This window comes from Oncorhynchus mykiss, chromosome 4, assembly GCF_013265735.2.
Source record: "Oncorhynchus mykiss isolate Arlee chromosome 4, USDA_OmykA_1.1, whole genome shotgun sequence".
Lineage (NCBI taxonomy): Eukaryota > Metazoa > Chordata > Actinopteri > Salmoniformes > Salmonidae > Oncorhynchus > Oncorhynchus mykiss.
The window spans coordinates 22,406,063-22,434,043 of NC_048568.1; the positions used below are offsets into that span (position 1 = coordinate 22,406,063).

At 43.2% G+C, this 27,981-nt stretch overlaps 1 protein-coding gene across 1 annotated transcript; it reads left to right on the forward strand.

Annotated features, from left to right (window-relative positions):
• The first annotated feature begins 14,535 nt into the window (after positions 1–14,535).
• Positions 14,536–26,913, forward strand: LOC110522328 (elongation of very long chain fatty acids protein 4). The gene is made up of 7 exons (XM_021600648.2): positions 14,536–14,883; positions 18,216–18,311; positions 20,615–20,802; positions 21,350–21,430; positions 25,001–25,172; positions 25,379–25,506; positions 25,704–26,913. Exons 2-7 carry the CDS (start codon positions 18,245–18,247, stop codon positions 25,986–25,988), a joined length of 921 nt encoding a protein of 306 aa, XP_021456323.1. The 5' UTR covers positions 14,536–14,883; positions 18,216–18,244; the 3' UTR covers positions 25,989–26,913.
• Positions 26,914–27,981: the final 1,068 nt, after the last annotated feature.

The window sequence follows — 27,981 nt, forward strand, 5'->3', positions numbered from 1 at the left end:
TTTAAACACTTTTCTGGGATGCTTGATTATTTGACTTGCTTTACTGGGAAGATTAGTAGAGGTAGACATACTCTGGTTAATTTTATTAGTGCAGGGTGATCTGCACACAGTGGACTTCCTACTAGGGCACACTGCTTCAGTATTACTCTGGTTCATAGGCATATGATTAGTGAATACAATCGCTGATGGATCAACAAAGGCATTCTGGGCAGTAAGAGGGACATAAATTAGGTTACTTACATTGTGTCTTCCAAAAATGTACATTTGCTGAAGCATTATGACAACTCAGCAACACAATGGTAGGAATTAAATGAGCTGGACTTGAGTCATTGATAAGTCATTGTCTCAACGCAGCCTTATAATGTTGTGAAGGAACTAGGAATCCAAATGATTTGAGTGTATCCCATCCTCTTTATAATATGAGCTTTGTTTCCAGAAGGTATCAAAATTGTCAGAAAATGTTACACTCACAGAGCTGTAATGGTCTCGTAACCAGTTATAGAGGGCTAAATGTCTGCTGAACCATTCAGTGCCACAATTTAGGGAGGGCAGAGGTCCAGACATTATGGGGCGTTTGTTGGTGTCAAGTAGAGACCCAATCAGTTCTTTAAAATCCATCTTCAGCTGTTCTGAGCTGCCCTTCATAATATCATTTGACCCCGCATGAACCATGACAGTATCAGCCCCGGCTGACTGACTCACAGCCTCGGGAAGCATCCTGGTGATATCCTGAACTTTTGTCCCAGGAAAACACAATGCCTCACCATCGAACTCCCTATCACAATCGCCGGAATGATCCGGCCTCTGCCATGTCTCGAAGCAGATTGCGAGGCCAGAGCGTGACAGAACTTACCTGAGAAGAGGGCTGCTGAGATGCCGGCTACGCGGAGGCCACAACAGCCAAATGGACAGAGCTCTGATCCAGAGAGCATGGCCCAGCGAGGGGTGCCGCGGTGGTCCAGGCTGTGCCCAGGCAGTTGATTGACTAGGACAGGGAGAAGTATCTGGAGGGGCATCCACAGCTATAGAGGGAACACCCAAGCCCCCGGCAAAAGACAGTTGGTACAGGGGCTCAAAGCGTTTTGAATGTCTTAACTGGAATAAATCAATCGACATAATAGTGATGACAGACTGAGTTAATTTTTTATTAGGCCAACAGTTGCATAGGCCTGCATGATGCAGACATGCATAAAGCAAGCTCAGCCCTGTGAGTTCTATTGTCCATCTACTGTCCATTGTTGTTTGCTCTGTGTCTGGGTAGAGGAAACCCCCCTGTTAGTCTAGTCTAAATATAATTAATATGAACAAGTATAAGTTTGCTGCAGTTTGACAGGGTTTTCATCCTCCCCCGCGCCAGGGGTTTTCTACATGTGTTTTTTTTAAACCATGTGATTAGAAAAACTGGTCTCATCATAGCCCATATAAAACCTTTTTCAAATCCTGTCCTGCCCTCAGTGGAAGAGTTTAACTATTCTCCAACACCATCCATCCGTGATGAGCATGTCCTGCACTGAAGCCTACGAACACCTCAACCCCTGTCCTGCACTGAAGTCAAGCCTCTGAACACCTCAACCCCTGTCCTGCACTGAAGCCTACGAACACCTCAATCCCTGTCCTGCACTGAAGTGAAGCCTCCGAACACCTCAACTCATGCCCTCTTTCAATCACTGCTGTGTTCCCTTCCCAACACGGTGTAAGTAGCCATCTCATTCCCATTCATCATATTGTACTATAAAACTTTTTTTTTATGCTTTAGGTTAAAATAAATAGTCTTTGACCATTTTTTTAACACGCTTTGTTGTCTTCACGCCTATACCGTGGGACTCCCGTCCTCTTAAATTGTTCAAGTCGCCAGCCTCCACTGCTCTACTCCTTATATGTAATGAATTGTCAGATATCTGGAAATATATAGATAAAGATATCCCCTGACATTGACCTTTTTCACCCAGCGGTGTGGCACGACATGATTTCACCAAGTAGGACACATTCCTGGATCGTCTTTATTATTGTCCAGGGAACAACATGTCCATCAACCAGTGACATCATCAACATGCACAAGACGTATAACGCACCCTTTGTACCCACCAAAACTCGAAATTGGCGTGCTGTGCACTGCTGCAAAATCTGCACTGCTTTTCAACATTAGAGGTAAGCTGTTCCTTTACCGTGACCCTCAAGTCAAAACATTGCAAGCATGATGATACTGAATGTTATAGACCACCGCTTAGCATCGAGCTAGCCTGCTAAGAGTAATTCATTTCAAAAAGTGAGCAAGCTAGGATTTAGTGAGCTGGCACTGAAGTGCCATCCCATGTTTTTTATTCGCTGACAATATGTTTGGATGATTATTGTTGAATTTGTTGAAGTCTTGCAAGTAGCTTAAAGTAAATGGTGGGAAAATAGTTAACTAGCTAGTAACAATATCATTATCAGCTAATAGGAAGTTAATACTAAACAAATGTGCCATTTAATATTAGGCAAATGCTCAAGCACAAACATATTATTAAAAGTATGGTCTAAGGGCCCGGGGCTGGGTTTCTACTAAGCTAACATTGAATTGTTTTAAGAAGGTCATACCAAGGATCATTTAGCTATTTGATTTTGTTTGTGCAGAAATTCTTCACAGTTTCATCAGCTGGTCTCAGAAGATCCCACAGGTGAAGATGTGGATGGGGCGGTCCTGGGCTGGCGTGGTTACACGTGATCTACGGTTGTAAGGCCGGTTGGACGTACTGCCAAATTCTCCAAAAACAACATTGGAGGTGGCTTATGGTAGAGAAATGAACATTCAATTCTCTAGCAACAGCTCTGGTGGACATTCCTTCAGTCAGTATGCCAATTGCATGCTCCCTCAAAACTTGAGACATCTGTGGCATTGTGTTGCGTGACAAAACTGCACATTTTAGAGTGGCCTTTTATTGTACCCAGCACAAGGTGCACCTGTTTAATGACCATGCTATTTACAGTTTTTTACAATCGCTAGGACCCATTTCCCAATACTTCGGTCACTTTTTCGAAACACTTCACACAGTTCTCTTAACCAACTTTCAGCTTGGCATAGCAGTTCATTTCACATCCAAAATGCACTAAAACTACCAAAACACTTCATACATGTCTCAAATCGTCTCATTCTTCCATAACACTAGCAAAGGTTGTCACCCAACAAGTACTCTTTGTCACTCATAAAACAACTACCTAAAAAACACTAACAACAGGAAGATTTCACAATGTTTTCTTTGGAAAAATGACTTTACAAAACAAGAATGACACCTCTCTACTGTATAGAATTCACTGCAGTATATGTTACAGGAATTAATCAGACATCATGCAATATGCTTCAATATGTTTATGTCATTTTTTTGCATTGAGTGATTCCAAAATACAAAAATGTGTATATACACCATCTACCAATACAGATACAGTAGCAATGCTGGTCAACCCTGTCTTCTGCATTTGGCCACAGGTTCTCATCCACATCCACATCTTGGGCAATACACCTAGGAAATAATATTTTGGCATGTTTTTATTCATAGGCAGTCATCCGATGGTTGAAGAAGACAGATTCTGGAGTCAGTGGGCCTCCTCTATGGGGTTGAAGAATGGAGAGTAAGGTGGAGAGTAAGGTGGGAGGAAAAGTGACACCATCCTGGGATGGGTGCAAACCACTGTGACTGCATGGGAGTGGTGAAATGTTACATTGTCCCACACAAATACAAACGTTGGCCGATTCACTGCAACCCTTTCCTCACCTGGCACAACCCTTCCATGGAGGTCATCCAGGAATGAAATGAGACGCTCAGTGTTGTATGGCTCAATTTGTGTAACAGCAATCGATCAGAGGATATTGCTGCACACATTGTGATGTTGGCACCCCTCTGGCCCGGGACATCCACTGTGGCTCTTTTCCCAATATATTCCTTCCTCGCTGCCGTGTTTTGGCCATGTTGAAACCAGCCTCATCCACAAAGATGAATATGTGGGGTGTTTGCCTGGCTTCAATCTCCATGACTCTCTAAAAATAAATCCACAAGGCAACATAAGAGTTAGGCTATTACGGTAGTTTATATTACACCTAATAACATGCCATTGTGTGCCTCTGCCCTGCTTGGTTTTGTTCAAAACCAGTTCTGTATTTATTAGTCATCTTACCTGAACATATTGGTTCCTGAGTTGCTTGACTCATTCAGAGTTCCTCTCAAAGGGGACAGTGTACAACTGCTTCATCCTGACTTGATGTTGTTTCAGGACTCTAGAAATAGTTGTTATGCTTACGTTGTGAATATTTCCAAATGTAATGTCTGCCAACACTCTGTCCCGAATCTCTGTGAGTTTTATGCCATTGTTTCTGATGACCATATCAACGATTGCAGTTTCCTGCACAGCAGTGAAAATCCTACCTGTCCCGCCTGTGGGAGGTAACATTTGGGTCAGAAATACAAAAACAATTACACCCACAAGTGGGTTTGGAGGCTGTGCTCAATTTACTTCTGTAATGTGCAGTTCAGTCAGATGCCCTTGCAGAATGCACATCTTACCTGTTGTTTTGACAGAAATTTCTCACAATAGATGCCACTGTTGAGCGTTGCAGATGTGGCTGCACTCTCAGACCAGCCTCTCCCATCGATAGAACATGATTTATTACATTATCAATAATAGTAGCCCTAATCTCATCTGAGATTACAGCTCTTGATCTTCCTCTCAGTCTTCCACCACGCATACGTACTCCTCTTCCTCTCCCAGACACTCTTCTTCCTCTGTCAGGCACTTCTCTATCTCTGGCTGGGTCCATGTTTATATTACAGTGCAGCATTATTCCCAAGATGTCCCCTTTTGTATAGATGGTAATGAAATTGAAAGACTAACTCCTGGGTAGGTGTTCAGCTACAATGGGAATCAGCTGTGGTTGGTCCAATTGTTTTGATAGTGTTGAATTTTTTAGATTTGGAATATATTTCAATACGATATTACTATAGAAATGTAGCAAATTGCTGTCCTATTCAATGTTGTGTTATGTTAGGTTTTGAACTTAAGTTGAACCGTTTTAAAAAGAGTATGTAAACATGTGCAAATTGGCCTGTAGGTACATAGAGTTTTGGTGATGGTTGTGTCTGAGTGAGAAAATAATTCATGAAATTTGAAAGATGTAGTCATTGAATGCATTCTGTGCCAAAGCAATGACAAATGATCCACAGTTTAGCCCACATAGACTGCTGTTTTGTGTGAAGAGTTTTGAAAAAGTGACCTAAGTATTGAGAAATGGGTCATAGCGATTGTAAAAAACTGTAATCAGGTTCTTTATATGCCACACCTGTCAGGTGGATGGTTTATCTTGGCAAAGGATAAATGCTCACTAACAGAGATGTAAACAAATCTATGCACAAAATTAGATAGACATGAGCTTTTGGTGTATGTGGAAAATTTCTGGGGTCTTTTATTTCAGCTCATGAAACATGGGACCAACACTTTACATGTTGCGTTTATATTTCTGTTCAGTGTAGTAACTCCACAGCAATAGCCAGCCGAGTGTACATTTAGGGTATTTCACTGGATTGTACTATATGAAATGTACCTCTTATTTTTGCTTCATCCTTGTGCTTTATTTTTAGATGTTTCATGGTTCACAAAGATATGTGCGAAATCAACGCATTGAAACAAGTCTTCCCTGAATCAGATGTTCTCCTATGCTGGTATCACATCCTTCAATTAGCTGTCAAAAGTGTGAATGGCCATATGACTGTTAGTCCTGGATCATCAAGTGCTTGTAGCCATTTAAAAAAATCTTTATATTCTTCAAATACTAGTATGGCAATTTTATTCTAAATGTTATGTCTGTTGTAGTGAACTCAGATAACATGTTTTTATTCATAGGCAGTCATCCCATGGTTGAAGAAGACAGATTCTGGAGTCAGTGGGCCTACCAATAAAGACTGAAAGCCTGTGCAATGGTATGTAGTGTTTTACTAGTATAATAGCTTTATACTGCTAATGGCATGGACTGTATGTTGCTGTAAGTACCCCTGCACAGTTCCATACTAAGGAAAAAAATTATATTCTGTTTTTCAATGCAGAGGTTTGACTTTTAGGAAACTGCCAAGGGTTTCAAGCAGTACAGGGAGAGGCTTGGCCTTTACATGGGAAGATTTTGGATATTGCTACAAGTTTGGGGAATCTTACATCAGCAATTTGGTTTCAACGGTAAGTAAATCCAAAATCACAAAGACACTTTTAACCTTATTGTTATAGCAATACCTCATCCTTATGAATAGTCATTCATCATTTGATCAGGTTCAGTACAGATTGCATCACATTTTATTTTATTACTATAGCAACCTTAACTTCTCAACTGCAATAGAGGGAGATCCAAACTTTGACACTGGTGTAACATTAGATTTTTTTTTAACTTTGCGAGTTGCTGATATAAGCTTGCAATCAAAGGAGAGGAAGGAGTCCATGGTGCAGTTCTGCTATGCTTAAGGATTTCATCTTAAAGATTTCAGGGGCAACCATACGTTTCAGCAAAGGACAGGAGGTTGGAGGTATTGAGGGTGCTAAGCAGGGACCGCCACAGTCATGAGGATCCAGGATCACCATAGTGATGACAATCTGGGACCACCACAGTCCAGGACGTTCCAGGACTGCCACAGTCATGACGATCCAGGACTGCCACAGTGGACAAGAAGGAAATTTGACTAATATAATCCAACAAATTTCCATAAGATTAGCTTCTTATTATATTTTTAGCTAGTTTTTAGCAAGCTAGCTAACTATTTCCCCTCTATTTACTTTAAGCTGCTAACTATACTTCAACTATAATCAGCCAAATATATTATTAGCTAATAAAAAGCATGGCAAGGCACTTCAATGCCAGCTAGCTTTAACGCTAGTTCTCACACTGTTTTCCCTTCATTACTTTTTAGCTAGATAGCTTGCTTGCTGCTAGCTTAAAGCTAAACCGTGCTCTAAAAATAGTATAATCCGCTAATAAAAAGCATAGCAAGGCACTTCAATGCCAGTTAGCTTAATGCTAGTTAGCGTTCTGTTTTCCCTCCATTACTTTTTTAGCTAGATAGTTTGCTTGATGGTAACTTAAAGCTTACCTGTGCTCTAGAACAATGCTAAGCAAAAATCGTTTTCAATAAGGTGCCATTTTTTTTATATTTTGGGTCATGGAGATGGAAAAATATTATGAAACGTTTCTACCTATTGAAAAGCAGTGCACACGTTGATTCTGTATTTCCTGGAAAGGCAGAGTTTTACTTTTGCACAAGTGAGGAGGTGGGACTGTGCTCGCACAAACTGATGATGTTACAAGGGTGCATGACTGTCTAATTAGTTGATGAACTTGTTGATTGAGGGGTAAAATAATAAAGACAATCCAGGAGTGCATCCTACTTGGTGAAATCATAATGTGCGTGTGTGTGTCTCAGTCCCCAGATCTAAACCCAATTGGGTCCCATAATATGCACTCACTACTGTAAGTCGCTCTGGATAGGTGCGTTGTGCGTCTGCCAAAATGTAAACAGTTATGGAAGATTCTGGCGCGGCACTTGAGACAGCATTTTCCACTTAGTGAAGCTGACTAAAGGCGTTAGCATCCTTCCTAGACGTAAGAGTTTGTGAATATATTATGACTACGTTTTTGTCGTTTTGGACTTCGGTGAGTTTTTTTGGGGCGGTTTGGAGGCAAGCCGAAGTTCGGAGCTGAAGTCTACGCCCCTTTGTCAGTGATTGGTCAACAGTAGGGATTCTTCAATAAAGCCTTTGTTGCCATTCAACGAGAGACAACTCGTTTTCATGCAAATTCTTTCATTAAGAAATACTGCACCAAACATAATTAGATGTAAAATTGCACAACTAAGATCTCTGCAAAAACGTCACAATTAATCACACATTTCTTGAGTTACTTTTGTGTATATACTGGCTACAGCATCTCAAAATAGACAAACAGTACTATTGCCGCTTTTTTCTCATTTTGTCACGACTTCGGCCGAAGTTGGCTCCCCTGCCTGTTCGGGCGGTGCTCGGCAGTCGTCGTCACCGTCCTACTAGCCGCCACCGATCCCTTTTTCGTTCGTCTGTTTGTTTTGTCTTATTAGTTTCACCTGTGTTTCTGTTGTTTGGTTTAATTAACTTCCCTATATTTAGTAGGTAGAGCCGCCCTTGTTTTGTGCGGGATTGTCTTTATGTTACGTGTGTGCATTTTAGGTAGTGGTGGATTTTCTTTTCTTTAACTTGGCAGCCTGTGGTTTTTTGGTTGTCTCGTTGTGTGTCCTGCGCCCTGTATTTGTTGGGCTTATTATTTTGTTGTGCCTGAGTAAAGCACTTAACCTCAGTGGAACTCTCTCTGTGTCTGATTCCTGCACCCACCTAGTCCCGCGTGACACATTTTTCAAGCAAAGATCTTTTATTAAGGGAGTATGCGAGTACACTTGTTTGGTTCGGCTAGCCGAGTTCGCCTAGGCGCCAGCCAAACTGAAGCATGCCAACGCCTTTATTCAGCCCACTATCTGATGCTCTCCCCAGTCTGCAGACCTCCCAGCAGGCATTTGAACAGGTGTCACGGTGCAGTTGCCATCAAGTGTGTGTGTTTGTGTCTGTTCTTGGAGCCCAAACACTGCACCCTGCGTGTAGTATCTGAGCATTTATGTTTGTTTGGTTTGGCAGCGGTGCTGAGGCAGAGCCCGTAATGAAGGCTGTATATGGTCGATTGACAGTGAGAGCAGGTGGATCTATGGAACTTTTTATTTCTTGCTCTCTCTCACACTGATACACACAAATAAACAATATCTCTCTTGCCCCCTCTTCTCTTTTTCTCATGTATTGACTATCACTCTCTGTCTCTCTCTTCCGTTTTCTCTTGCTCCCTTTCTTCTCTCTCTCTCTCACTCTCTCTCACTCTCTTTCTCTCTCTCATTCTCTGTCTTTCAGTCTCTCACACACACATACACACACACAGTGCTGTAGAGCCCTGCTGTTGGCTCTTGTGCTTGGCCCAATAAACAGATTCCTGCATCAGATTACTGAGGGGAAATGAGAGAGATGTGCTCCTCAGGATCATCATGCAACACAGAAACACTGTGACCCTTCAAAGTGCTGCTTCCTCCTTCCTCTCCTCTCCTTTCCTGTCCTCCCTACACTCATCTTCACAGAGGAAGGTGCAGGCAGTGTGTGTGTGCGTGTGTGTGCATGTGCGTAGGTGTGTAGGTGTGCGTAAGTGTAGGTCTGCACCCCTGCCCACTAGCTCTGCCCTCCCCCTCCCTAGAATAGCAGAAAAACTGCAACATTTTCTCTCAGACTCATAGCAAAATGTATAGAATAGCATGAAATTAGCTTTAAAACAGAAACATTTTCCCTTTTCCCCATGGCAAAATGGATCAAATTGCAGGAAATTAGCTGCTTTCCCCCAAAAATGTGTACATAAATAAAACACAATGGGGGAGCCTCGTGAAACTGTTGTACGTGTGTGCGTGCGTGTGTGTTAGATGTGTCCGATTAGTCCATCGTGAAATTGAAGACAGGAACGGGTACTGTAACATATTGTGTAATATTTTCCCCTCCCTTGATTCGTGAATGAAGCAGGGCCTTGGATGCGGTTTGGAGAGGACCCTCCAGTTGGAACTTTGACATCCCTAATGGAAAAGTACAAAATAACAGACAGAGGAATAAAAATTAGAGTGTCAAAGGTTTGAGCGAAGGATTTCCTGACTTTGGGTATCATTATGATGTCCAAAAGCAACAACAACCCAAATATACCCTCTGACTGGTTATCTAAGTAGAACTAATTGTGTCAGTGAAGCAGTGAAAATACAGTAGGTAGTCAATCTTTTACTTTCAATCAAATTAATTCAATGGAATCTTGGGCAGAAATTTGAGAATATTGAATATTCTGTGCAATAATTACCATGAGCCTACTGCCAGTGGTGTAAAGTACTTAAGTAAAAATACTTTAAAGTACTACTTTAGTCGTTTTTTGGTGGTATCTGTATTTTACTTTACTATTTATATTTTTGCCAATTTTAACTTTTACTTCACTACATTCCTGAAGAAAATAATGTACTTTTTACTCCATGCATTTTCCCTGACACCCAAAAGTATTAGCTACATTTTGACAGGAAAAGGGTCCAATGCACACACTTATCAAGAGAACATTCCTGGTTATCCCTACTGCCCCTGATCTGGTGGACTCACTAAACACAAATGTTTCATTTGTAAAGTATGTCAGAATGTTGGAGTGTGCCCCTGACTATCCGTCAATAAAAAATAGAAATAAAATTGTGCAGTCTGGTTTGCTTAATATAATAAATGTTTTAATGGTTTATACATTTTAGCAATTCCATTTACTTTCACTTAAGTCATTTTCTATCTTTACTTTTACTCAAGAATGACAATAGAGTACTTTTTCCACCACTGCCTAAAAAAAGAAAACTTGGTTACAGAGAATGTAGGCCAGAGGAAGCTCTCTTCTGTAACCAACAAGTAAAGCTGGGTTGTATCTAATGATGGTGTGACACTTCCACCTAGCGGTGAATTCAAAATATATCTCAATGTTGACCACCTCAGTGACTGGACTATAGGACTAATTGATAGGCTAATGGTTTGACACACTATGGGACATTGGCACATATCCAAAAGCTACTTACAGCCACAGACCTATAGCCTAAATAGCAACTAGAGAGAGAATACACACATTTGTTGTATGAAGCATCTCCTCTACCCAAATTAAGCAATAATAGAATCACTAGGCTATTTATATTTCTGATTTAAAAAATGCCTCGTATAGCCTATTCTTGGTATAAATTAAAGTCCAAATCTGCAATGACAATACTGACAATGTAGAATATCCTACTAATGGGTGTAATCAAGGCCAAAAACGCAAATGCATTTGCAGCAAATGCATTTGTCCAGGAGGTTCCACACACGGTGCAACAGCAGAGATGCGCCCTTATATCAAGCTGTCAATCCCAAACCATCCCATCACCCCAACCAACTATTTTGGCGGACCCTTGTTGTCACGTGTTGTTGACGAAACGCTAAGGGTGACTTCCAGAGAGTGGAGAGGGGATCAATAAACACATCAACTTCGGAACACACTTCTGACTTGAATGATGCAATTCATGTTCTACTTTTAAATCATACAAATTTGAATGAACAAATTCCCTTACAATTTTCTTTGAAATTGTGCAAACTCCAAACATTTATTGAACTGCATTGTTGGTTAAGGGCTCGTAAGTAAGCATTTCACAGTAAGGTCTACTACACCTGTTGTATTCGGCGCATGTGACAAATAACATTTGATATGATTTGATTTGATAACACAGTGCGTTGTATGGATAGCTCTTTGCTCTGAAGCCTACAGCATTGCTGGCTTGGTCGAAGAGAGTCATGGGTAACTGCATACATGGAGTGTGTCTAAAAGTGGGCGTGTCAACAGAACTGGGAGGATCAACAGAAGTGGGTGTATAGTAAGGGAAATAGATAATTGGGCAGATTTGTTGCCACTTAAGACCATTTGTGTGGCAGATTGGGCTGCACAACAAGTCGATTGATGACAACTGGAGAATTCTAGCTAAGCCTAACCCTTTTCCTAACCTTAACCTCATTCTCCTAACCTGCCACATGAATTATCCTAACCTGCTATGCATTTTAGCTAACCCTTAGGTATCCCCCTTTCCCTAACACATTTCCTAAACTTAACCTTATTCTCCTAACCTGCCATGTTAATTCTCCTAACCTACCACGTTAATTATCCTAACCTGCTACGTTAATTATCCTAACCTGCTACATTAGTTATTTGAACCTGCTATGTAAACATTAAACTGACCCGCAGTGCACCTGGCTATGGCCGTTCTAACCAATAATGGAGTGCTGATGTTACACCCATCGCTGTTGATCCACCCATTGATGTTACACCCATCACTGTTGATGAACCCACTGATGTTACACCCATCACTGTTGATCCATCCACTGATGTTACACCCATCCCTGTTGATCCACCCACTGATGTTACACCCATCACTGTTGATCCATCCACTGATGTTACACCCATCCCTGTTGATCCACCCATTGATGTTACACCCATCACTGTTGATGAACCCACTGATGTTACACCCATCATTGGTGATCCATCCACTGATGTTACACCCATCACTGTTGATCCACCCACTGATGTTACACCCATTGCTGTTGATCCACCCACTGATATTACACCCATTGCTGTTGAGCCACCCACTCCTTTTGCAACGCCGACTTTCTGACACTCCAAGTAGGCAATTACCCATATTTGGTTAAAGTGGCTATCTGAGAGTCTAATCATTTTCCCTCCTTCAGCTTTGAGAGACTTGTGCAAATGTCAGAGGCACGCGTGAATTTGCAAATGGAGGGCCACCGGAGAGGGAGTGATTTGCGATTCAGCTAGAGAATGATAGAGAAAGCGTCCCATTAGTTTCCATTATGGCGTCTGAGCGCACGGGCAGTGCCATTAAGGCAATCTCCATTTTGAAGTAGTCCATTTTCTTCGTCACGATTGTCTGATCCATCCTGATGACCCGGTTGGACATGACTCCAACAGGGTCATCAGGAGGAATCAGCCAATAAGGTTGGAAGTCCCACCCAGTTGACTACATTGAAATGGTGGAAGCCCTCAATGGCGCTGGACATGCTAAATGACCATTTGGCCACTAGAAGCCTTTGTCATTCTATATGGATTCAGCCAAGTTCTTGCTAAGATTCATTTTTAGTCATCAAATGTATTTATATAGCCCTTCGTACATCAGCTGATATCTCAAAGTGCTGTACAGAAACCCAGCCTAAAACCCCAAACAGCAAGCAATGCAGGTGTAGAAGCACGGTGGCTAGGAAAAACTCCCTAGAAAGGCCAAAACCTAGGAAGAAACCTAGAGAGGAACCAGGCTATGTGGGGTGGCCAGTCCTCTTCTGGCTGTGCCGGGTGGAGGTTATAACAGAACATGGCCAAGATGTTCAAATGTTCATAAATGACCAGCATGGTCCAATAATAATAAGGCAGAACAGTTGAAACTGGAGCAGCAGCACGGCCAGGTGGACTGGGGACAGCAAGGAGTCATCATGTCAGGTAGTCCTGAGGTATGGTCCTAGGGCTCAGGTCCTCCGAGAGAGAGAAAGAAAGAAAGAGAGAAAGAGAGAATTAGAGAGAGCACACTTAAATTCACACAGGACACCGAATAGGACAGGAGAAGTACTCCAGATATAACAAACTGACCCTAGCCCCCCGACACATAAACTACTGCAGCATAAATACTGGAGGCTGAGACAGGAGGGGTCAGGAGACACTGTGGCCCCATCCGATGATACCCCCGGACAGGGCCAAACAGGAAGGATATAACCCCACCCACTTTGCCAAAGCACAGCCCCCACACCACTAGAGGGATATCTTCAACCACCAACTTACCATCCTGAGACAAGGCTGAGTATAGCCCACAAAGATCTCCGGCACGGCACAACCCAAGGGGGGGGTGCGCCAACCCAGACAGGATGATCACATCAGTGACTCAACCCACTCAAGTGACGCATCCCTCCCAGGGATGGTATGAGAGAGCCCCAGTAAGCCAGTGACTCAGCCCCTGTAATAGGGTTAGAGGCAGAGAATCCCAGTGGAAAGAGGGGGAACCGGCAGCAAGGGCGGTTCGTGGCTCCAGAGCCTTTCCGTTCACCTACCCACTCCTGGGCCAGACTACACTCAATCATATGACCCACTGAAGAGATTAGTCTTCAGTAAAGACTTAAAGGTTGAGACCGAGTTTGCGTCTCTTACATGGGTAGGCAGACCATTCCATAAAAATGGAGCTCTATAGGAGAAAGCCCTGCCTCCAGCTGTTTGCTTAGAAATTCTTGGGACAATTAGGAGGCCTGCGTCTTGTGACCGTAGCGTACGTGTAGGTATGTACGGCAGGACCAAATCAGAGAGATAGGTAGGAGCAAGCCCATGTAATGCTTTGTAGGTTAGCAGTAAAACCTTGAAATCAGCCCTTGCCTTGACAGGAAGCCAGTGTAGGGAGGCTAGCACTGGAGTAATATGATCAATTGTTTTGGTTCTAGTCAGGATTCTAGCAGCCGTATTTAGCACTAACTGAAGTTTATTTAGTGCTTTATCCAGGTAGCCGGAAAGTAGAGCATTGCAGTAGTCTAACCTAGAAGTGACAAAAGCATGGATTCATTTTTCTGCATAATTTTTGGACAGATTTTTGCAATGTTACGTAGATGGAAAAAAGCTGTCCTTGAAATGGTCTTGATATGTTCTTCAAAAGAGAGATCAGGGTCCAGAGTAACGCCGAGGTCCTTCACAGTTTTATTTGAGACGACTGTACAACCATTAAGATTAATTGTCAGATTCAACAGAAGATCTCTTTGTTTCTTGGGACCTAGAACAAGCATCTCTGTTTTGTCCGAGTTTAAAAGTAGAAAGTTTGCAGCCATCCACTTCCTTATGTCTGAAACACATGCTTCTAGCGAGGGAAGCCATTTCTAGTGTCTTCCCCATTCTCCTATCACTTGAAGGGGCTGAATAAGGGGACAGGGTGGAAGTTGATCATCTCTATCAAGCAAAGGGGCCATCAGTCTTTCCAGTCAGTGTAGCGGTCCCTGGAGTGCAATAACCGCATGCGCAGTGCCATCAGTCTCGTCGTGTATCCTGAAGATCGAAAACAGAGAAGATGAGCCTGAGCACCCAGCACGGAACTCATGCATGATTTCCGCTTGCCTTTTGTAGTTTTTGCCTAATTCGGGGTTGATGTCGAATTGTCCAGCAGTGTTGGAGATCAACAGCTATAACGGCAGAATACGGTAATTTAAAGGTGTTGGGCATCACATTGCACCGGATGTCATTACACGCACCTAAATCTCGAGAAGGTATGTAGATATGTATTTTTTCTCCATTATAAAGAAATGGTTAATACCGAAATAAAAACCGTGTGCTTAGGCTATGAGTCTTTATATAGGACATTTGGGGAACATATTAGTGCACAACCTTGGAAAGTGTAGGCTTAGTCTTGTTTAATTAGTCATGAGCTGCTTTGAGGAATTGAACCGTTACATTCTGTTTCGTTCGTGCATTACTTTTATTCCATTAGGCCTACTCCCTCCTCCTTAAAAAACAGTGAACTTCTATGTGAGCGTGCATGACAGATGGCAATAATGTAGCCCGTAAATAGACTTGGCGGAAAGAAACGTGTAGTAGGCAAGCACGTTGTTAGAATAAGATGGGTGGCACATAGAAACGAACGCACTGGATACAGCCTATAAAATGTGTCTATAAAGTGTTTAGAGACTATTTTCATTATATTTTCCTACGAATGGTTGTCCTACTAAAGTTTTTGTATGAATTGTTAACCACATAATTTCCCCTGTTCAATCAACCACATTTTGACAATCCCCTGTCGCCCTGCGAATGTGGGTCGTCCGGCATTTGCACTTACATCTAAGCTCGTAGATCAATTGGATTTAAGCCTCTTGAGTGCTCCGCCCGAAACCTGCTGACACGCCCGGGGTCTTTGTGTGCGATCATGCCCGTTTCCATGGGCGACCGGGTCTATTCGCTGGGTGACGTTTTTTCTCCTTCCATCCTCTCCTTTCCTCTTCCGTTTTGAAAACAAAACTAAACCCCCATTGTCAGTGAATGCATATGTTTTTTCAGGGTCCCCCAAACTTCCCAATACATTTTCACAAATTCATTAGGCCTAACATGATCTATATGCATATGAGATGGTTCTAGTGTATGGTTCTTTAGTGCATGTTATTATAATAATATAACATTAACTTTATTTGTATATTCCTTTTCAATAAAAGTATCAAAGTGCTTCATGTCATAAAATATCAAATAAAAGTACTAACAAAGTAATAAAAACAAGAGGAACATCTTTAGGCCTCTGCATTCTCATCTGTGGCGACTGTTATTGAACTGATCCACGGGTTGAATAATAGATGAATAAATGGACACCTGTTGTAAGATGGATAGGGATAGGCCTATACTGTTGTAAGATGGATAGGGATAGGCCTATGCTGTTGTAAGATGGATAGGGATAGGCCTATACTGTTGTAAGATGGATAGGGATAGGCCTATACTGTTGGAAGATGGATAGGGATAGGCCTATGCTGTTGTAAGATGGATAGGGATAGGCCTATACTGTTGTAAGATGGATAGGGATAGGCCTATACTGTTATAAGATGGATAGGGATAGGCCTATACTGTTGTAAGATGGATAGGGATAGGCCTATACTGTTGTAAGATGGATAGGGATAGGCCTATGCTGTTGTAAGATGGATAGGGATAGGCCTATGCTGTTGTAAGATGGATAGGGATAGGCCTATACTGTTGTAAGATGGATAGGGATAGGCCTATACTGTTGTAAGATGGATAGGGATAGGCCTATGCTGTTGTAAGATGGATAGGGATAGGCCTATGCTGTTGTAAGATGGATAGGGATAGGCCTATACTGTTGTAAGATGGATAGGGATAGGCCTATACTGTTGTAAGATGGATAGGGATAGGCCTAGGCTGTTGTAAGATGGATAGGGATAGGCCTATGCTGTTGTAATATGGATAGGGATAGGCCTATACTGTTGTAAGATGGATAGGGATAGGCCTATACTGTTGTAAGATGGATAGGGATAGGCCTAGGCTGTTGTAAGATGGATAGGGATAGGCCTATGCTGTTGTAAGATGGATAGGGATAGGCCTATACTGTTGTAAGATGGATAGGGATAGGCCTATGCTGTTGTAAGATGGATAGGGATAGGCCTATACTGTTGTAATATGGATAGGGATAGGCCTATGCTGTTGTAAGATGGATAGGGATAGGCCTATGCTGTTGTAAGATGGATAGGGATAGGCCTATGCTGTTGTAAGATGGATAGGGATAGGCCTATGCTGCAATTATGTAACGTTGTTCTCCATAGCTCATATGTTATGCATCAACTCAAATCATGCTAGAGTGGCACACTGTAACGGTTGTCGTCGGGAGAAAGAGAGGACCAAGGTGCAGCGTGGTAAGTATTCATTGTAATTTAATAAAGAATGAATACTGAAACAAAAACAATACACGACAAACAAACAGTCCTGAACGGTGCAACAAAACACAGAATATAAAATAAACACCCACAACTCAAAAGTGAAACCAGGCTACCTAAGTATGATTCTCAATCAGGGACAACGATTGACAGCTGCCTCTGATTGAGAACCATACCAGGCCGAACACAGAAAATCCCAAATTATAGAAAAAAGAACATAGACAACCCACCCAACTCACGCCCTGACCATACTAAAACAAAGACATAATGAAAGAACTAAGGTCAGAACATGACACACACATTTGTCAACTTTTTAATCAGTGTTTTTTTTTCTAATCTTGTTGCAGAATGGGTAACCCTAGGGATGGGATAACCACACACATATAGACCTACAGCCATGTGTGTGGAGACAGAAAGAGAGAGAGAGACCCTCTTATGAACATTGATCTCTCATCTCTTATCCTCCGTAATGAACTTAAACTGCTTTTATGGCAGCGACCGGCCAGGTCTCTCACAGGTCTCTTATGCATGTTAGCATTACCAGCAGCTAGCTAGCGCCTCGAACAGTGACAGCTGTGTAGGGGGTTGAGGAGGCACCCCGCCTTATTAATGGTCAGACAAACACTGATCAGTTGTTCAGTCCTCTTTCAGATCTGTGCAATTAGTGTGAGGCTGGAAATAAACCCTGCACAAACAGTTTAGACCAGGGAATGTTCTTACCAATTGGTGTTGCATGTGCAGAGTTTGGCAAACTCAGGTTTTGAACTTGATGGGCATCATGAAAACTTGGTGCGGCACACGGGGGATGTGTGAAACCTACTCCTTAGAGTGAAGTGTCCCCACTTGCACTAGTGGATAGCTAGTGTTTTGCATGGCGGCGACTGGTAAGACACTTCAGGAGGGCAGTCACGCGTGCTTGCAAGGCACAGGTCCTGGGTTCGAGCCTCGGTTTGAGCCGCATCAGGAGAAAGTGGTACTCACTAAACAAGCAGTGTGACATCCTTTACATTAGAACCAAATGTTATGTTAAGGTTTTCAACTATCTAAAGGGGCTAATTGCATTTCTTGTCTAGCTTTCTTTACGCTAACACACCTGCTCCTTTTCCCAGATGAACTCGCTTAAAAGCGAGCTCAAGTAGTCTGTCATGAAGTTTCTCCTCTATCTCTCACTGCAGCATAAGCAGGACCAAATCCAGACGCAGTCATGGAAGCTCTCACCCACTTTATGAATGACACGGTAGAGTTCTACAGATGGAGCCTTACTATAGCAGGTGAGTTAGTGTTGATCTCTCTTCTCTCACATAGCAGGGGCAGTCTGCTAATGTAACCACACACATGCACACAAACCCAGGTACACCACACACACATACAGTACCAGTCAAACGTTTTGACACCCCAACTCATTCAAGAGTTTTTCTTTATTTTTTTACTATATTCTACATTGTAGAATAATGGCAAAGACATCAAAACTATGAAATAACACATAAGGAATCATGTAGTAACCAAAAAAGTATTCAACAAATCAAAATATATTTTATATTTGTGATTCTTCAAAGTAGGTGCCCTTTGCCTTGATGACAGCTTTGCACACTCTTGGCATTCTCTCAACCAGTTTCATGAGGTAGTCACCTGGAATGCATTTCAATTAACAGGTGTGCCTTGTTAAAAGTTCATTTGTGGAATTTCTTTCCTTCTTAATGCGTTTGAGCCAATCAGTTGTGTTGTGACAAAGAAGGGATGGTATACAAAAGATAGCCCTGTTTGGTAAAAGACTAAGTCCATATTATTGCAAGAACAGCTCAAATAAGCAAAGAGAAATGACAGTCCATCATTACTTTAAGACATGAAGGTCAGTCAATCCGGAAAATTTCTGGAATTTTGAAAGTTTCTTCAAGTGCAGTCGCAAAACCCATCAAGCGCTATGATGAAACTGGCTCTCATGAGGACTGCCACAGGAAAGGAAGACCCAGAGTTACCTCTGCTGCAGAGGATTAGTTCATTAGAGTTACCAGCCACAGAAATTGCAGCCCAAGTAAATACTTCATGGAGTTCAAGTAACAGACACATCTCAACATCAACTTTTAAGAGGAGACTGCGTGAATCAGGCCTTCATGGTCGAATTGCTGCAAAGAAACCACTACTAAAGGACACCAATAATAAGACGAGACTTGCTTGGGCCAAGAAACATGAGCAATGGACATTAGACCGGTGGAAATCTGTCCTTTGTCTGATGAGTCCAAATTTGAGATATTTGGTTCCAACTGCTGTGTCTTAGTGAGATGCAGAGTAGGTGAACAGATGATCTCCACATGTGTAGTTCACACCGTGAAGCATGGAGGAGGAGGTGCAATGGTGTGGGGGTTCTTTGCTGGTGACACCGTCTGTGATTTATTTAGAATTCAAGGCACACTTAACCAGCATGGCTACCTCAGCATTCTGCAGCAATACACCATCCCATCTGGTTTGCACTTAGTGGGACTATCATTTTATTTTTCAACAGGACAATGACCCAACACACCTCCAGGCTGTGTAAGGGTTATTTGACCAAGAAGAAGAGTGATGGAGTGCTGCATCAGATGACCTGGCCTCCACAATCACCCGACCTCCTTCCAATTGAGATTGTTTGGGATGAGTTGGACTGCAGAGTGAAGGAAAAGCAGCCAACAAGTGCTCAGCATATGTGGGAACTCCTTCAAGACTGTTGGAAAATAATTCCAGGTGAAGCTGGCTGAGAGAATGTCAAGAGTGTGCAAAGCTGTCATCAAGGCAAAGGGTGGCTATTTTGAAGAATCTCAAATATATACACTTTTTTCGGTACTACATGATTCCATGTGTTATGTCATCGTTTTGATGTCTTCACTATTATTCTACAATGTAGAAAATAGTCCAAATAAAGAAAAACCCTTGAATGAGTAGGTGTGTCCAAACTTTTGAGTGGTACTTTACATACTACTGTTGACTGTGTCATGTGACTGTTAGAATGTTCTTTTTCATGTTTGTTTGACTAACCTAGAAAAAGTATCCTTCTTTTCATTTGACTAACCTACACAGCACCCTCCAACAACACATAAGCACTGTAACTCCTATGGTTGTCCATATGTCTGCCTATGCTGTGTGTGGGGGTCAATCACTGTCTCAGCATTCAAATTGAATAGATATTTAAATAACTTCTTCAAATAACTATTTTTACAATACTCCAGTCCCACCTGTCTACACTAATCTCTATCTCAGTCTGTCTTCAGTTCATTGTCAGTGATACCTTACACTGAAAGCTACACCTGCAGGCTACGTGCACTAACAGTGTGTGTGTGTGTGTGTGTGTGTGTGCGTGTGTGTGTGTGTGTGTGTGTGTGTGTGTGTGTGTGTGTGTGTGTGTGTGTGTGTGTGTGTGTGTGTGTGTGCAATACAATACACTATTAGCGCAATATGGAACTAGAGTTGAGTATGTCCTCAAGACACCATTGGTGCAACATTATGTAGTCTTACATTCATACATTATGTGGTCTTACATGTGAGTGTCTGTTATAATGACCGGTTCTGACATTACCCCTTTCCTCTCCTATCCCTCTTCCAGACAAGCGGGTGGAGAAATGGCCAATGATGTCATCGCCCGCCCCCACCCTGGCCATCAGCTGCCTGTACCTGCTCTTCCTGTGGGCGGGGCCTAAGTACATGCAGAATCGCGAGCCTTTCCAGCTAAGGAAGACCCTCATAGTGTACAACTTCAGTATGGTGATACTCAACTTTTACATCGCCAAAGAGGTAACCAGCTCCTTTCCTTTTTCAACAAAAGTAATTCAGGAAATTTTCCATTTCGTTTCAGGCCATGGTATTTATGATTCCCAGTCCCAGTGTCAGTGTCTACAGATTGGAAAGGGCTTTAAAGTTGATAGCAATATGACACCTGCTCCAGCTAATGTATTGGTGGGCAAGGTTGAGCCATCACCAAATGGATGATGTAGCATGCCATAGACCAACCCTGCCTGAACTCAATACCATACTCCCATACCATACCCAGCACTGCACCTGTCAAACATCCTCTACAGTTACATCTATATAGTCTTTTTAGAACTGTAGGCACAGAGGATACAGGGTCTAGGGCACAACTCCAATCCTCAAAGCCTGCAGTACTGGTGGTTTTCATTTCTCCCTGGCAATTTCTTTCACACGTCCATTCACCCAGGTGTAAATTGGTCTCTGTGGCCCTTGAGGACTATTGTTGTGTATCTGTGGTCTAGAGGAAAGGGACTACCCCAAACGTTGTGTACTTAACGTTGTGTCCCTAACATTGTATCCCTGTGGTCCTCAGCTCCTCCTGGGTGCGAGAGCAGCGGGATACAGCTACCTATGTCAACCTGTCAGCTATTCCAACGACGTCAACGAAGTCAGGGTGAGCAAACTTGACACACTACAGACATACTCTTAATTTGATCACTCTGTTGTTGCAGAGTGTCGTGTCTGTGACTATCATTAAATGTGAAGACTTATTTTATCATGTCGTTGTTGTTTTCTTTGTTGGGATCGCCGGTCCGTCTGCTGGAGAGTCAGTTCATCAGAGACTCTCTGGTTAACTTCCCCAAGAGTCACAATGTCTTTCGTAGTTGTCGCTTTCTCAGTGGCTCTGGATAGCGTCTGTTGTAATGATACGTCAGGCATACAGATGGTTGTTGCATAGAATAGATGCTTCCGCGGTTGTTGTTATTCTCGCACTAGATTTACGTAATTTCAAGCTGCAGACTAGTAATTCTATGTCTAGGATTTGCTCATATTCTGTAGTGATCGATAGTCTCAGAGTTGAACCATTTCCAGCCGTGTAGCCAACGCTCCACGCTGTATGGTCTTGTCCTTTGGTAATAGAATTGTAGCCATTTCAACGTGGGGACGAAGTCCAAGACCAAGTGAATTTCGTCACAGGGGTTTATATACTTGGGGTAGAAAAGGGGGTGTTTCATCATTCCCACCCAATGTCTGTGTTCATTTGGGGCGGGACCACCGATTGAGAATAAGCTACAATGGAAAATAATTCTCATTTAGAATGCTAACATCACATTGTTGTCTTCACAAGAGACAACAACAACAAGAGTACCATTATTCATTCAGTTAGATGCAAACCTCATAACTGGGAAGTGTGGACAAGCAGAGATATCCTTATCGTCCTCCTTATCGTTAGATGCAAACCTCATAACTGGGAAGTGTGGACAAGCAGAGATATCCTTATCGTGCTCCTTATCGTCCTCCTTATCGTTATCCTTATCGTTATCCTTATCGTCATCCTTGTCCTACTACCTTTCCGTGATGTCACAGAATAAAATAACTTTTTTTTATTTTTACCCCTTTTTCTCCCCAATTTTGTGGTGTCCAATTGTTAGTAGCTACTATCTTGTCTCATCGCTACAACTCCCGTACGGGCTCGGGAGGGACGAAGCTTGAAAGTCATGTGTCCTCCGATACACAACCCAACCTAGCCGCACTGCTTCTTAACACAGCGCGCATCCAACCCGGAAGCCAGCCGCACCAATGTGTCCATGCACCTGGCAACCTTGGTTAGCGCGCACTGCGCCCGGCCCACCACAGGAGTCGCTGGTGCGCGATGAGACAAGAATTTCCCCACCGGCCAAACCCTCCTGACGCTAGGCCAATTGTGCGTCGCCCCACGGACCTCCCGGTCTGTTACGACAGCGCCTGGGCGCGAACCCAGAGTCTCTGGTGGCACAGCTGGCGCTGCAGTACAGTGCCCTTAACCACTGCGCCACCCGGGAGGCCCAGAATAAAACAACTTTGACAAGATTGTTCTTTAATTACCCACGGAACATTCCCACATTCTCAAAAATATAAATATTGTTTAATTATTCAAACTTTTGATGTCCATGGGTCTCTCTGTGTTCCACAGTTTACATTCCAATCTCGAACACTACAGAGCACAGAGGCAGCATATTTTATGACCGCCATAAAACAGCCGACTTCCAGCTCTCCCCCTCTATGAGAGAGAGCACGCTGTAGAGCGGACCCACTCTAACCTGATCCTTCAGATCACCACAGGAGAGTCATGACATTCCCCCTCTACGAGAGAGAGCACGCTGTAGAGCAGACCCACGGTTACCTGATCCTTCAGATCGCCACAGGAGAGTCATGACATTCCCCCTCTACGAGAGAGAGCACGCTGTAGAGCGGACCCACTCTAACCTGATCCTTCAGATCACCACAGGAGAGTCATGACATTCCCCCTCTACGAGAGAGAGCACGCTGTAGAGCGGACCCACTGTTACCTGATCCTTCAGATTGCCACAGGAGAGTTATGACAAGAGAGCATTAAAAAAAAAACCATTGTATTCACGATTTAAAAAGGCTTCTAAAGTTTGTAATTTCCACTTAAACATTTCAGACTTGATTTTCCAAACGAAAAATGTAACAACACCTACTAAAATGTCCATGAATTATCATCCACATAATAATTCACATTTCTTGTTGCAGCAGCATTATTTTCCTGCTGTAAGAAACTGGTCAAATTAAGATAGTACATCTGTACACTCCTGAAATCGATTTGGTGGACAGACCAAGAGCTAGAGCTTGTCTGGTCATTCTGTTCATAAGCCAGAAAAGACCAGACATGATAGCCTTCTACCCATTTCTTATTGATACAGGCTGGGTCTCTGTATTTGAGGTGTAGAATGAGGTCCAGCTTTAGCAGCATGTGGTTCTCTGTAAGTCTAAGCAGCCGTGCTGTAATCTTATTGTAGACTATTACTCTATGTGTGTGTGTGTGTGTGTGTGTGTGTGTGTGTGTGTGTGTGTGTGTGTGTGTGTGTGTGTGTGTGTGTGTGCAAGAGAAAGAGAGAGGGAGAGTAGGAGAATGTCAGAGATAGATCTACGGTGATTCCAGGACAGAGGGGGTGTGACCTTTAACATAAAGGGGAGGAGTTATTAGGTCTCACCACTTCTGTCCCCGCCCATGGCATGATGGCATTACTGAGGGATAAGAGTGACACTCAGAGCACTGTGTGTGTGTGTGTGTGTGTGTGTGTGTGTGTGTGTGTGTGTGTGTGTGTGTGTGTGTGTGTGTGTGTGTGTGTGTGTGTGTGTGTGTGTGTGTGTGTGTGTGTGTGTGTGTGTGTGTGTGTGTGTGTGTGTGTGTGTGTGTGTGTGTGTGTGTGTGTGTGTGTGTGTGTGTGTGAATTACAAAGGGATACGACAGAGAGAGAGTATGTTGGTGGGAGGTTGGTAATGGATAATGACAGGCTACTTTGTCCCATAGATAGTCTGACATACAAGAGGTTGAGCTCTACTTTCCCTATAGGGAACAAGCCAGCAACAAGCCTGATACATCCCTCAGTTAATATCAGTTATCAGATTTTACTGTACCAACCCCTTATCAAGCCACTTTCTCTACCAGACCGCAGGCTAACATGCCATGTCATTCATCAATGACCCCTTTCATTGTCATCACCAATCCCCTATGGACGGAGTTGACGCTAACATTGTTGACTCTGACTTTAAAATTAGGCAGATGATCCAATCACCGTCTGAGCATTCAAATTGAATAGATATTGAAATAACGTGTGAAAATAACTATTTTTACAATACTCCTGGTCCCACCTTACTCTATCTCAGTATAGTCTCTTCAGTACAATGTCAGTGTTATCTTACACTGAAAACTACACCTGTAGGTTACATGCACATGTGTGTATATGTGGGTGTGTGCATGTGTGTGTCCTTGATACATATGTGTGTAGAGGATGCATGATGATGAGAGTGTGTGTGAAAAGCAAGGTGGCTACCTTTTGATCTCCATAATCCCAACCCAGTGGAATCCATAGAAACCTACAGAATCCTCTTTAAAGTGTTTCAGGAAATTGGGAATCTTTATTGTCTTTGAGACTCGTGTCTCTGAAACCAGACGGTTTTGAGCACCAATGATGTAATCTTGTGTTAAAGCTCACTCCCTCCCTCTTCCCGTTGGCAGATAGCATCGGCTCTGTGGTGGTACTACATCTCTAAGGGAGTGGAGTATCTGGACACAGTGTTCTTCATCCTGAGGAAGAAGATCAACCAGGTCAGCTTCCTCCATGTCTACCATCACTGCACCATGTTCATCCTCTGGTGGATCGGAATCAAGTGGGTCCCTGGAGGACAATGTGAGTACCTGGGGGGTACATTGGCGTATTGTGTGTGTGTGTTCATGCATTTGTGTAGGGTGGGTGATTAAATGTTCCCACCTGGATACACCAGGTTCATCTCTACCCTTCACTATCATACTGTTCTGAAATAGCATACTAGCCACTCATAAGCAGCCCGACTTGTATCCCCTTGGAAATACCTTTATCCTTTAACCCCCTCACAGCGTTCTTCGGAGCAGGCATAAACTCGTCCATCCATGTCCTGATGTATGGGTACTATGGCCTGGCCGCTTTCGGACCCAAGATCCAGAAATTCCTCTGGTGGAAGAAATACCTGACCATTATTCAGATGGTAAGTCTCCCTCTTGCTGTGGCCATAGCACAGCTGTTCAGGTAGTGTGTGATTGATACCGAAACACATCTTTGCATGTCAAAATATATTTCATTGTTTGGAGTGTGCGGTCTGACTCATTCATCACGGATTATATTGGGATTATTACATTTGGATTGAGCATGTCAGGTCTGTTGTGTGTTTTGTGTACGTCACAGATCCAGTTCCACGTGACCATTGGGCATGCCGGCCACTCTCTCTACACTGGCTGCCCATTCCCTGCCTGGATGCAGTGGGCCCTGATTGGCTACGCCGTCACCTTCATCATCCTATTCGGCAACTTTTACTACCAGACCTACCGACGCACCCCACGTTCTGCCCACAAGGCGGCCAAGCCCGTCACTAACGGTGTCTCCATGGCAACCAACGGCTACAACAAGCTACAGGAGGTAGAGGAAAATGGGCAGAAGCAGCAGAAAAAGGGAAGAGCGAAAAGGGAGTAAGGAGAAGGTGGAGAGGATGGAGGAAGCCTCTGTCAGACCAACACGAGGACCGTGGGGTGAAAAGGCAGAGGAGATAGGGGGGTTCAGGGGTGAAAGTTCAAAAGTCAAATGGGATTCCACCACACCACTGCCCCTGCAGGATGTTTCGAGGATGTGATTTGTGACCAATTTGTGTGTGTGTGTGTGTGTGTGTGTGTGTAAGGGGGGGTGGGGATGATTTGGTGAGGTTTGTATTCTGGGATTTGGTAAGGTTTGGGTATGGAGGGATGGGGGTAGGAGGAGGGTGTTGGTTGTCTTTTTACAACAAAAGAAGATTGCTGCTCTTCATGTAGAGTCTGTGCTCTGTCTCCTTACTTTGGGGTCCTGGTCGAAGACAAGACCTTAAAAAGACCACAACACAACCACAGGGACTCCCAAACTGCTCAGCAGCTGCAACGTTTCCAACCAAAACTCCACCACCATTTTGTACTTTTCTTTGTTTAACTCAATGCTGATGTAGTGATGCAAATGCTTATTTATTTTTGTAGCATTGTAAATGGTATTTTACGTATTCAATTATTTCAATTTAAGAATCTTCCAGAAACGTATACCAAAGAGGATTTATATTTCATTGCGTGATGAGTAAGGGAACTACTGGAGGAGCATTATTGAGGAATAAATAGTTGTTTTACAGTACAGGGGCTGTTCTCAATTATATTTGTGGCAGTATTACTTGTCTACGTGAAACACACAGACTAGCTGCAAGCCCCCTCTGCCATACAGACCTGCCCTAAAGTACATAATAAACACATACACAAACACAAGAATTCAGATCCCTTGACTTTTTCCACATTTATTTACGTTTACAGCCTAATACTAAAATTGATAAAATACATTTTCCCTCATCAATCTACACACAATACTCCATAATGACAAAGTACATTTTTTTTTTTTAAACATTATTCAAATGTACTAAACAGAAAACAGAAATACCTTATTTACTAAGTATTCAGACCCTTTGCTATGAGACTCTAAATTGAGCTCAGTTGCATCCTGCTTCCATTGATCATCCCTAAGATGTTTCTACAACTTGATTGGAGTCCACCTGTGGTAAATTCAATTGATTGGACATGATTTGGAAAGGCACACACCTGTCTAGATAAGGTCTCACAGTTGACAGTGAATGGCAGAGCAAAAACCAAGCACGGAGGTCAAAGGAATTGTTCATAGAGCTCTGAGACAGGATTGTTTCGAGGCACATATCTGGAGAAGGGTACCAACAAATTTCTGCAGCATTGAAGGTCCCCAAGAACACAGTGACCTCCATCATTCTTAAATGGAAGAAGTTTGGAACCACTAAGACTCTTCCTAGAGCTGGCCAAACTGAGCAATCGGGAGAGAAGGTCCTTGGTCAGAGAGGTGACCAAGAACCCAATGGTCACTGACAGAGCTCCAGAGGTTCTCTGGAGATGGGAGAACCTTCCAGAATGACAACCATCTCTCAAGCACTCCACCTATCAGGCATTTATGGTAGAGTGGCCAGACAGAAGCTTCTCCTCAGTAAAAGGCACATGACACCCCACTTGGAGTTTGCCAAAAGGCATCTAAAGACTCTCAGACCATGACAAACAAGATTCCCTGGTCTGAGGAAACTGAGATTGAACTCTTTGGCCTGAATGCCAAGCATCACGTTTGGAGGAAACCTGGCACCATCCCTACAGTGAAGCTTGGTGGTGGCAGCACCATGCTGTGGGGATATTTTTCAGCGGCAGGGACTTGGGAGACTAGTCAGGATCGAGGGAAAGATGAATGGAGCAAAGTACAGAGAGATCCTTGATGAAAACCTGCTCCAGAGTGCTCAGGATCTCAGGCTGGGGTGAAGGTTCACCTTCCAACAGGACAACGACCCTAAGCACACAGCCAAGACAACGCAGGAGTGGCTTTGGGACAAGTCTCTGAATGTCCTTGAGTGGCCCAGCCAGAGCCCGGACTTGAACCCGATCTAACATCTCTG